This window comes from Artemia sp. Qi Xiang Cuo, chromosome 2 (genome assembly GCF_049724085.1).
Source record: "Artemia sp. Qi Xiang Cuo chromosome 2, ASM4972408v1, whole genome shotgun sequence".
Taxonomy (NCBI): Eukaryota; Metazoa; Arthropoda; class Branchiopoda; order Anostraca; family Artemiidae; genus Artemia; species Artemia sp. Qi Xiang Cuo.
In genome coordinates this window covers 15406483-15419474 of record NC_142795.1, presented here as the reverse complement: position 1 = coordinate 15419474, position 12992 = coordinate 15406483, and the positions used below count along the sequence as shown (strand labels likewise).

The 12992-nt window shown below is 37.1% G+C and overlaps 1 protein-coding gene across 1 annotated transcript in view; it reads right to left on the bottom strand.

Annotated features, from left to right (window-relative positions):
* mRpS31 (mitochondrial ribosomal protein S31) overlaps nt 1-12699 on the bottom strand; it is a 44129-nt gene extending 31430 nt beyond the window's left edge. The window contains exons 1-2 of the mRNA XM_089107994.1: nt 12640-12699; nt 971-1098 (exon numbers count right to left, since the gene is read on the bottom strand). Of these exons, the coding sequence (XP_088964120.1) occupies nt 971-1098; nt 12640-12674 (163 nt within the window). The 5' untranslated portion in view covers nt 12675-12699. The remainder of the gene's footprint in view (nt 1-970; nt 1099-12639) is intronic.
* Between the last annotated feature and the right edge of the window lie 293 nt (nt 12700-12992).

Sequence of the window (12992 nt, the reverse complement as noted above, 5' to 3'; positions counted from 1 at the left end):
AAGCACAAAGGCAGAAACCCAGAGAGATCCCAGTGCAGAAATATTGGCTACAGTTTAGCTGTTTTTAAGAAAGAAAGAATAGTGACCATTTCAACGTTTTTAACTGCAGAATTTTGCACTAGAAATCATTGAAAGGAATTAAGAAACTGTATTTCTGAAGATTCGTAAACCATGTCTCTAGGATGATATTGGAAGAAATTTCTAAGCTTTACCATTGGTGCCACTACAACCATCCAAAAATATTTCGGCCTATTTCTGTATTGGACGGCACAATAAATTGTACATTTATGTTCCCGCCCTTCCACCCTAAAATGCTTTTTATAATAAATTCAGTACTTCAAGAATTTCTGGACCATACAAAAAGAATATGAATGTGAGCAATTTAAAAATCAACTTAGACAAGTCAAAACTAGAAAACTTTTTAAAACCTTCAAAGAGGTCTCATTTGATCATTAAGAAAAGATAAGAAAAGTGTAATTCCCTTAGTAAGTGACATGAATGTAGTGAAGTAGATCATAAAGAAAATCACTGAAAAAACACCACAGAAAGTCACAGAACAGAATCAGAAAAAACAAAGATTAGTAAGTAAACTGAATTGAAAGGGGAGGATAGCTCATCTGAACAAGGAGATGACCTAAATTTACCAAGAAACATGAGGAAGGATTGAACAGGAGGAGGTAAAGGTAAGGAGGTAAAGGTAAGGAGGTAAAGGTAAGACAAAATATACATTAAGGGTTTCCCAAGTTCTTTTGTAGTGAACCTATCAACAATGTTTAAAGGCAAGGAGCCCTCATTCATCATTAGCGTTTGCTCTGTAAATGTATTGACGCACAATTAGCAGCAGCAGTTATTTTTTCTGAGATATTTTGCTAGAGATCAGTAAACCCGAGAATTTCCCAAGAAGCAGTGTGGCTCTACAGAACACACTTTAAAAGCACAGATCGAAGCTAAAGCATAACAGTGTTCTCACCTTTGTCTCTTTGGTTTCCTGTACTGTTTTCTTTTCCCTTAGAATTAGGTGTTCCTTCAGAATCACTTCCTAGAATAGTACTTTGGTGAAAACCACTGCTTGATCCTATATACTTCTGAAGCAGAGACCTTAAAAAAAATATTTAAAGCAGGCTAATTTCCGTATTTTTTAAGAACATATAAGGAATATGTATAAACACATAACAGTAGTATTAAAATAAATAGTTTTACTAATTATTCTCTGATTTAACACCAAAAATATATTGTGTTAATACCTACTGGTACAGGGGGAGGGTAGACCCTCTCTTCTTGAAACATCTTTTCTCCCATTAAAATTTAGGCCAAATTAGAAAAATTTATTATTTTCGTATTTCTGGCCTCTCCCTCGCCCTAGCAAAATTCGATCATTTAGAATGTAGATAAACCGCGGCTTTTCATACAAAAAGTAGACCTAATGAAGGTAGATAAAAAAAACACCCACGAATAGATAAAAACAGAGGAGGACATGGCCAAAATAGTTATGATTACAGCAAAATGACTGGCCTACCCTGATCCGGCCTGTCAAGAATATACAAGGGTACGGTAACTCCGAGTCTACAAAGTCATGGTACTTTCTGTTCTTCTCTATGGGTGTGAAACATGGTCAGTGAAAGCAGTGGAAGCGTCAAACTTGGACGTATTCCATCACAAATGCCTGCGACATATACTAGGCATTCGCCTCTCAGACAGAGTCTCGAACAAAGAGGTGGGGATCACCCACTTGTCTCTGATGTTGTAAAATGAGGCGTCTGAGGTGGTTTGGCCACACCATGTGGAGATCAGAAGAGTATATCACCAAAAAATGCCTCAAATGCCTTCCACTACCAATATGGAAGAAGAAAGCAGGAAGACAGAAGAAAACATGGCTTACGACAGTCAAGGCTGACCTAGAGCCTATTGGGGGTTTCCGAAAATTTGGGCGACGCTTGGATCGTCACTGGCTTGAAATTATGGAGCCTGCCAGCCTTGAGCGAAATCTCATGAAAGAAACTTGTCGTCGTCTGCTGGGCGCCACGATGAGCCTGGATGCGGCTTGAACGTGCAACAAGTACAAGTAAGGTAGTTTTTTAGGAAGGAATATGAGATAAAATACTAAAAAAGTGACAAAAGAAAAAGACATCAGCTTCAGGAAGAAATGGAGGGAGTGCTGCAGCCGCCTCCTCCTCCCTCCACAAGATACCTGAGCAGAAAATTAGGGACATTTTATCATGGGATTTTTACTCAGGGATACCTACTGGAGAACTTACAATAATATCTATTAAAACAAACAAAATCCTGGCAAAACATGGTAAAATGCCATTAAAATCTTAGAGCCTTCTATTAAAATTCCCAAATCACAATCCCCCTCCCCCATAAATTGATCGGAACACTCCTTTATACGCCCGAAATACACTTATAGCATACATGAAGAAAAGGAGGGCAAACTTTTGGGCACTAATACTGCATCATGCAAATGCAGTTAAATAATAAATATACCCAACTTCCTTTGATTGAGACTGAAACCTGGACTAAGAAGAGAGGAGTGAGTGAAATTCCCCAAGATTATACCAAAGGATTCGAACCAAAAGGTTTACATGTCAGTTATAGAACAGCAATTGACTGTAGAAGACAAAGGAAAAAAGAAGTTTCCATACAAGCTTTTAATCCTAAATCTAAGGGACTTGTCATTCGTAAGCATCTTCTCCATGCTTCTTTTTTGCAACTGAAGTTTACAGTAATTGCAGTTTTTAATTTTTAAATCATTTCTTGTTGGTCAGAGAAGAACAGAGGGTTTTTTTGCTTTTCAATTATTCCCACAAATAATAACTTTCAAAAATATTGACTTTCAGAGTATTCCTGTGCATCAATGCTCTCTGCATTAAAAAAAAGAGTTTAAGAGCACCATCCTTCCTTTTTCATTGTGCCAACTGAAAACATTAGTAAAAATTTACTTGCGACCAAACTCATTCCCATTTCTATAAGCCATCTATCATCAATGCGCATCACATTGAAACAAAGCACAGCCCATTATGTAGTATAATGAGGCAAATCTAGCAATTCTTCATGATCTTTTAGGGATTTGTTGTGAAGCAGATGACTCTGTTTGAGCAACCAAATGAAGTAAACCAAAAACAATATAAATACAAAGCACACACCACAGAAGATTTGTTACTGAAATTTGTGGTGAAAGAATTTGAACTGAAACATTAATTAATAAATTTAGAAATTATTTAAGATGTCAAATTGTATATAAGGCCTTTGAACTTTAAATGCTTTGAAGTGATAACCCCATCAAACCCATAGGGGATTAGTATCAAAGCTGCATTTTCTTATGCTTTATATTTGCCTATTTTAACATGCCATTCTTGCCAAGTACCCTAAGACCTGCTTCTATAGATACAAACACATGTCAACAGTTTCTTCAATTTTTCTCATAAAAAAAGTTTATGAATCTTTTTTAAAAAAACAGCAAATCTATTACCTTGAACATTGAAAATACATTTTGCCCCCCTTCCCTAAGTTTTCTAGAATTGCCACCACTGTTCTGAACTTAGGAGAAGCCATTACTCACCATGCTCTTTGTTCTATCAACATTTAATCTCACATGAAATTGTCCTGTTTATTCCTTTATGCAATTAATGGAAATTTGGAGGTTTTTTTTTGCATGACTCAAGCAGGCGATGTCATCACGAAAGTCCAGGTTTGCCATTCTTCTCTTTCCTAGCCTAGGTGAATGCCATAAATGCTGCAAGCCTAGAGCATGTAGTCTGCTATCAGTACAAACAGCAATATCAACAAAGGGCAGCCCTGTTTAATCCTGGTCATTATACTAATGAATCTTGTGTTTCCTTCTGGTGTCCCAACACAGCACTTGATGTTCTAGTAGAATGATTACCATAGTATTTAAGGATTTCAAAATATGTTAGCTGCAATTAGACTATTCTGCATGTTATGAATTAAGAATTGTTTTCTAAGCATATTTCCTTCTCAATAAACCCTAATGTAGATTTTTACCAAAATTTCTGTCTAAGATTAGGTGCTCGCCAAGTACTGGGAATCTTGTACTATCTACCAATGGTTTAACCCTAGAAGAGTAAGCATTTGTAAATTCTACAATACCAAAACATGTTTTTGCAGTTCCTATGGAAATGGATGCATTGCACAAACCCACCTACCATATATGCTAAAATTATGATTAGTTAGTTTTTGTGCTGTCACCAAGGTTTTATTATCTGAACTGGTTGGGGAGACATTATGGGTGAGTAGTAAAATTTAGAAAAGCTTACCATCTATGTAACTTTTTCACTGACTCAGGAAAACTGATTTTTTTTTTATTATTATTATTAAAACTGTGTAATTACTAAGGTTCATTAAACTATGAGGTGAGATTAATTTTCTAACATTATTTACAAGCTTTGTAGCAAATTTTGTCAGGCATAGCATATGAAAATGCTGAATTTGGCTATCTTCTGACTTAACCTATTTGTTCCCATATCCTGGGAACAAATAGCAATGTCATGCTTGACAACAGGTTTACATTAATTCCATTTACAGCAGAACTACTGAAAAGACCATATCAACTGACAACAGTAGAAACTGTACAAAAAAAAACAAAAACAAGGTGGATATTCTGGAAGAGCTGCTTGTGAGCAAAGGAAGAATTACATGAACCTCAATGTTCAGTTTCAATCAGGAGCTGATTCTAGTGTCATAACTTGCTAAGCTATCAAAAAAGGTTCTGCTTCTGTCAACTTGCCATAAGGGTAACAGTATCACACATTCAATTGAGAGGTCTCAGATCATTGAATACTATAATAACACCAAAGGCAGTGTTGAAACATTTGACCAATTGTGTAGTTCAATTTCAGACCAGCAGGTGGCCCTTGTGCATATTGTATGGGCTATTCAATACTGAATGCATCAAATGTTGTCATCTACTTCCTCACTATCTCCAAATCTGGTGTAAAACCATATTCTGTTCAAACAGTAGGCCCAGCCATACTTGACCACTTGACTAGAAACCTTAACTTTGCACACTTGATCAGACTTGATTTCAGTCAAACAACAGAGGTGACAGGTGAAATATGTTTAATGATATCTGTGGAAGGGAAAAGAATGACCTGTAGCCTTTGCCCAGTACACATTTGTCAAATGACCACCAATTTTTGCAATCACTTCAAAAAGCCATTCTGCAGTGAACCATATGTAGTCTTTCATACCATGTGATTCCAAGAAACGACATAAATCTTTTATCCTATTTAAGGCATTATTTGGAGATCTGTTTTTGATAATTCCCACTTACTTTTAAAATATAGGTTACTTTAATGATGAGTTTTAAAAGTCAATGTTTCTTCAAGTAGTAAGTTTTACAAAAGCTTACCATCTACATAACTTTTTGGGAAGCTTACTATTCTAGGGTTTAAGTAGTTTTTACAATTTTATAGGGTTTTTTTCTAGGCTAATGTGCCCCTTATCTCAACCTTTACATTTTCCTGTAGTTTTGATTATACCCTAATTATATATCTGGCTTCATTAGCATAATGGGTAATTTTTTTGCAGTTCATATTATTGACTTATGAATAAACTAAACATACCACTTGATGCCTTTTTTATGCTCTTTCCAAATATAATAATCATTTTTGTTGGAAATGAATTTCACCCCCACCCATATAAATACCAATTCAGGTATATATATTTCTATCATCATTTCGGAAACCTGCTTTCATTTTATTGTTTCGGCTTTATTGTTTTAAATTATGCTCCTGGTCTCCCCTAGGCCACTGAGCGTGTCCCTAGTTGGCGATAGGGGAATGCCCTACAGATATGTAGGGTACCTCCATAGGAGGTACAGACCAAGGGGGAACCTTGTCCCTGGGGGTCCATGATAGAAACTGGGGCAACCTCATGGGGTCATAAATACAGGCAGAGGAGGAAGAAGGCCCCCAAGACTGGGGACCTGGAGGTCAACTCTATTCCCACTTGAGGAGTGGTGCCCCTTGAAGAAATTATAGCCGAGTAAACAACACAGTATTTGCATAGGATTCTGATTAATGGGCAATTCTTCTGGGCTTGGTATGTTTTGACGGGCGTCTTCGGGCTGAAAAACCTCTTCCTAGCTGATTTATCTACTATGGGCTGCCTCCCTGTAGTAGCATAATATTTGTAGGCATGAATATATAATGAGTTGGAGAAAATAGGTTTAAGATTGTCTGTGCAGGATTTTGACTCTTGTTGATAGAAGAGCATTGCCAAGTGCTGAAAACCATGTTGTGACCAAGATGGGCCCAGGATTGCACAAAACCTCCATTCATGGAGGTCCGAGGGACTTCTTGCTGTCTGGTTCTAAGCCGGCTTAAGTACTTTGGTGTAGACTTGAGAAGATGTGTGATCTCCGTCCTGCACTGGTATCCGGGATCATTACTTTTCCTGAGGCCAAAATAATTTCAATGATTTAAAGAACATGAAAATTGGGACTTGGAATGTAACAACATTAAAAAAATGATCATTGTATCAACATTTTGACCGGAAAATTCAGACAATTGGAACTGGACTTATTAGGAGTTTTAGAACCTCATATCCCAGGGGTAGGAAGCATGAAATTAGGTGATATAGAATTTGTTTACTCAGGCAGGAAGGATGGGTTACATAGACAGGGAGTATGGCTCATGATGAATAAGGAAGCTGCTAAGTCTTGTTTAGGCTGGGAAGGTATTAAAAATAGAATACCAATTGCTCATTTTATGACTAAAAAGTTCAGGGTATCAGTTATAGTAGTATATGCCCCTGTAGAACCGACTGACAGAGATACTAGTGACTTAGATGAATTTTAATTACAGTTACAGGAGCAAATAGACAGGGTCTCAATAGAAATAGGGATAGATGGTATCCTAGCCTAGGTAAATTTGTTTGTAGGAAAAGAAAACAGTAATGGATACAGACTTTTGCAATTTTGTAGGTATAACAATCTAGTTATAACCATAGAGTGTTTGGCCATAAAATGGCTCATAAGTTAACATGGTATTCATGTGACGGTAAGACAGCAAACCCTATTGATTATGTTATAGTAAACCAAAGACTGGCAGGATCAATGCAAGATACTAGGGTATATATAAGTGCTGTTATTGATGTTAAAAGTAAGGATTACCATCTAGCAGTGTCAAGAGCTAATTTAAAGCTGAATTTTTGGAAGGGTAACTACCTCCAGGGAAGCTATGATGTTGGTAGACTCCAGGATGAGAATTTGAGAGAAACTTTCCAGGAACAGTTGAATACTAAACTTCAGAGTTTAAAATTTGATAATGTGGAAGATGGTTGGAATAAATTTTAGAAAAATAACTTGTGAAGTGCTGAAGGTGTCTTAGGGAAGAAAGCTAGGACTACAGCTAAAAATATTAGTGAAAAAGCTTTATGTTTAATAGAAAGGAGAAAGGACTTGTACAAGAATTATCTGAGTGATAGATCATGTGAAAACAAAAGGAATGTATGGAAAGTGAAGAAAGCATTAAAATATGAACTGAGGAGGTGTGAAGTGGAGGCCATGAATAAAATTGCAGAGGATCTGGAAGATGCAGTTAGAAGACATAATAGTAAAATATTGTACTGGCATGTTAAAAAATTGAGAGGGAGTAGTCAATCTGGACTTAGCCCAGTTAAAGATAGAAATGGGGCCACAATTAGCAATAAGAAAAGAAGTAAAGAGAGATGGGCAGAACATTTTGAGAATTTGCTAAACTGAGATAGAGTTGCAGGAAAAGATACAGAGGAAAATGAAAAAGCTTGGATGTGACGGAAGATTTGTTTTGTGAGGAAGAATTAGCGACAGTACTAAAAGGATTAATATATAATAAGGCACCAGGTGCTGATAGGGTGGTAAATGAGTTTCTTAAATATGGTGGCTCTGAGGCTAGAAATAAGTTACTGAAGGTTATTGAATATGATTTTTGAAAAAGGGGAAGTACATCACCTAATGATTTTAGGAAAACCTTAATTAAGCCACTTTATAAGAAAGGTGATAAAAGTGAATGTGGTAATTATTGAGGCACTAGTCTGGTCTCTGTAGGTAGCAAATTACTTAGTAATATCACCTTGAATTACCTTAAATCGCACTTGCCAGCGATATAGACGAATACTGTAGATGCCAGTCAATGATGATGGTGACTCAGCTCATTGGGTGGATCCCAAACTGTGCGACATTGCTTGCTGCACCGATCTCTGTCAACAGCTGACTTGAAGGCTTTGATATTAGGGGACATGACTGCATTCTGGCTAAGGGAATTCCATAGGCCAACCACACGGTTGGAGAAATTTTTTTTTGCAGCCTGATATTAGGACATATCCGGTAGAGCTTAAGGGGGTGCCCTCTTGTTCTTGACAAACTATCTAACTGGAATAAGTCAGGGATGATATCGTGGTTGCAGATCAATTTGTATGTCATCAATACATCCCCTCACTTACGTTGGTATGTGAGAGATGGTATATTGAGCCTCTGGAGCCTGGTAGAATATGACAAATTTTGAAAACCCCTTATGCATTTTGTTGCTCGATACTGCACCAATTCCAGAATTGATTGGTCAAGCTTGTTAACTGGCGTGGCAATGGCCATGCCAAATTCTAATTTTGGTTGGATCAGGCCCTTTAGGAGCTTAGTAATCACTGCTGGAGATCTACTACAGAACGTTCTCTTTATTATACCAAGAGTTTGGTTGGGCTTGGCTACTGCAGACTGCGTGTGTAAGTTGAATTTAAAGTTGTTATCAACCAAGACTCCCAGACCTTTTTTACAGTGACTGGTTGTAAGTAGCTGTTTTGAACCACCATTGGATTCCATAAAATACTGGCTGAGAGGGTTGTTTGCTCCAAAGTGTATGACCTTGCATTTCTGGATATTAAATTCTAGTCACCAGGTTTTTGCCCACGTTGAGATCTGCTTGGATGTCTTTGGTACTTTGAGGGTCATAAATTGGACCAATTATTTTGGAATCATCAGCATATAAGCATATCTTATTCTTTATGACTGAAGATGCATCATTAATATAGATGTTGAATAGAGTTGGGCCCAAAACCGTGCCTTGGGGTACTCTGCTTTCTACAGCTGCTGATTCTGAGAAGAAAATTGATCCACCATCCCCAAGTAATTTTACCGCTTGCTTCCTGTTGGTAAGAAATTGTATTGTCCAATTAATGACTTCATTGTGGAGGCCTATTGCATGGAGTTTAGAATTTAGTCTCCTGTGACATATTTTATCAAACACTTTTGCTAAATCTAATAATATCATATCAACTGGGGATCCCGTGTCCATAAGTTCTGTGACATGCTCATATGCATCAATGAGGTAAGTATCAACTGATTGACTGCAGCGGAAGCCATGTTGGCTAGGAGATAGTAGCTTGTTAGCATTTAGGTGTTCAATAATGGCTGAGTTAACTATGCCTTCAAGAAGTTTTCCCACTTCCGAGGTGAAACTAATTGGTTGATAGCTGCAACTTCCTTTATGAACAGGTGTAATGTATGCTTCCTTCCAATCTTGTAAGATAGATTTAGTATTTAGAGACTTTTGGAATAGTAGGGTGAGAGGATGTGATAGTAGGCCTACTGCATACATCTCCTTTAAAAGCCGAGGGGGCACTCTGTCAGGTCCTGTTGATTTATTTGGGTTAATTTTCTTTAGTCGAGTCTCTACATCTACTTTAGTAATATTGATGGGTGGCATACTTTTATGAATTTCGTACTGTGGGGGGTCTGGAAGTGGGGCATTATCTGCAACTGTGAATACTGAAATGAACTGTGTATTTAATGCATTAGCTATCTCCCTTGCGTCGCAGATTTTTGATCCATCTTCTACAAGTTGAGTGACAGAATGCCTTCCAGGCTTACCCAATGACACATACCTCCAAAATTTCTTAGAGTTAGTTTTTGCTGCAGCTGCCACTGATTCCTCATACTTCTTGGTGGTATTTCTGGTGAGACTTCTCAGCTGGTTATGCACCTGTTTAAAATTCGTGTAATAGTCAGCCTGGTTTTGATTCTTTGTGTACAGCTTCCAGTATTTCTTTTTTCTGTTCCTAGCCTTTTGATTTCTTTTGTGATATATGGGAGGGTTTTTGGTTTCCTTTTCCATTTTGTAGAAAAGCAATTTTCAATAGCCTTCAATAATATTCTTTTCATAGTTGTCCATGACTCTTCCACATCTGTATTCTCAATGAAAGACCAATCACATTGAGTCAGTTCCTGTTGAATTAGACTGTAATCAGTGTACATGTGTTCTGTAAATTCTAGTCTTTGAGGATACATTCTAAAACTGCAACTTATGACAATGTGGTCACTAGCTCCAAATGGTGGTAGGGCTTGATGCTTAATATAGACTCTTGGTCTTTTGCTAGTAGAAGATCAAGTAGCAAAGGGTTCTGACCATTTCTATATATTGTTGGGAAGTTAACTGCCTGGTAGAAAGAATGATTAAATAGGCACTCCAAGAATGGTCTTTTTTTCAGAAAAACCAAATCCATTGACCCATTGAATATTTGGGAGATCAAAAGCACCAACAATAATTATGTTTCCTTGTAGCTTCATTTTAATATCAATTGAAGTACTCATAGCAAGTAGAGGATTCAAGGCTAGGGGAACTGAGGCTTCTATACATGCAACCAATGTAAAATGGCCCACAAGGTAGGAGGACAGATATCCACACTTGTTCAATATATGGCTCATAACCTGAATTAATATCTATGCTTCCTACCTTCAGAGAGCTTTGGATGTACATGGCTATTCCTCTTCCTCCTTCTCTAGATAAGTTGGTGACCAGGATATAATCGGGTATCTCCAAGAGGAGTATTGGTCCATTTAGGTTTAATCTTGCACAAAGCGTAATGTCTGCTTTTTCTGTTGAAAGAGCATATTTTATCTCATGGAGCTTTGATGTTAAACAACCTACATTACTGAAGACCACTTTCAGACCATTGTTCATCCAATGCATGCAACTTTTATTCAGGCTGTGTGAGTTATTATCCATATCATTACATTCCCTACACTCTATGCTGCTGTGGAATCATCACTCATAAAAACAGTCTGCTTGGAAAGAATACAGCTTACTGATCTTGCACTGATGCAAGATCTTACTTACTCTGAATGCTATGATATTTAATTTGCGCCTTTGTTTGTCTCCATCTTCAGCAATCAATATTCTCACATGGCTCTCAAGTTGCTGGTTCATTTCATCTTTAAGAGATTCTACTTGAGATTTGATTAGCTTTTGTAACAGATCATGATTACTAGCAGCCCCTGGTGCTTGCTCAAGCAAAGTAATATGAGTCTCCACATCCTTGAAATAAAAAATATGATACTTTTTAGACTGAGAGATGCTGTAGACAAAGTTTTAAGAGAAGAACAGCACAGTTTTAGAAAAGGTAGAAGATGTGCTGACCAAATTTTCACTCTTAGGTTAATAATAGAGAAGTGCCTGAGTTATGAAACACCTTTGGTCCTCAATTTTATAGATTATGAGCAAGCATTCAATTCTGTTGATAGAAGAGCTTTAGTAAAGGTTTTATCCTTTTATGGTATACCAGACAAATACATTAAAGTGATTAGTGCTATGTATAAGAATAACACTGCTGTTGTTAAGGTAGGAAATTAGGTTAGCAGCTGGTTTTCTATTAAATCAGGAGTTAAGCAGGATTGTGTTCTATCCCCCTTTATATGGATTATTTTGATGGACTTTGTCTTAAGGAGCACAGGAAAGACATTGGCAGACCATGGAATCAAATGGGGAGGAAAAAGTCTCCTGGACTCAGATTATGCTGATGATTTAAACATCCTAGATAAAAGCATGAGCAAAATTAATGCACTTTTAGAGGTTTTGCAAGTGCTAGAATAGTTGTCACTATTAGATATCCATATGGATATCTAATAGTGACCAGGGAAACCAGCTATGTATGAAAACTTTCTAGCATAATAAACTGTCTAAGCACATTAGCCTAGAGGTAGGTTCCCTGTTAGTTACATTCTTTCCAAGAATAGGCAGGTGGCCGACTACTGGGTGTCTTACCCTAGCATATTAGGGGGGTGGGGGTAAATTTTATTTCTGATGTGAATGACTGGTAAGTTTAAACTTTACCCCACCCAGCCCCTAATGTGCAAATATATACCCTGCATTGGTATATATAGGGCTGGGGGTAAAATTCATTTCCCACAAAAATGATTAGGATTATATTTGGAAAGAGCATAAAAAAGGTATCAAGTGGTAAGTTCACTTTATTTGTAAGCCAATTACATGAAATGCAAAAAGTTTACCAAATAATGTGCCTCTGTTATGGTAGTAACTGTTTATGGAAAGTGTTGACTGGGGAATCACATGGTAGCCTAGAACTCTTTGGTTGTTTTTGTGTTTCTTCCAGAAAAGCCCAGAGAGCAGTCTCATATTGTTTGAAAATTTACTTTAGGGGTCAATTATTCTTACCCCTATAAATGAGAAATAATTAGCCAATCTAAGAAATGATACAAACCAGCAAAATTCTCCTAATAATAAATTCTTGACTTTTTTATGCAAAAGATATTTCTTTACGTAAATTAATTAGTCTTAAATTAATATTAAAGATTTATTAAATTTACCGTAAATTAAACTTAACTTGACCTGAAGGAATTAACATGCATACCTTTGGAATAAGTTGCAGCTAATTTGAACTTTCATTTTCAGCGTTTTAATAGTTTGAAAATTCTGCCTTGTACTCTTACATCACGGCCATAACGTAGACGTCGGGATCGGTTAGATGCCGGACAAATGTAACTTTTTCGGCACTGGTTTCAGCAGTTAAGTAGGCAAACGATAACGGTGCAAAAATTGTGCCCTTTGCGCAAAATTTCCAAAATTAATCATCATGGACTTATAATAGTCAACTGTGTCCTGCAGTAGCGCAGTGGGTTTAACCTTAGCTTAGTACTACAGGTCCCAGAGACCGAACCTTGCTGTAGCAACACACTGCAGGGCCGATGTAGGAACATTATTAGT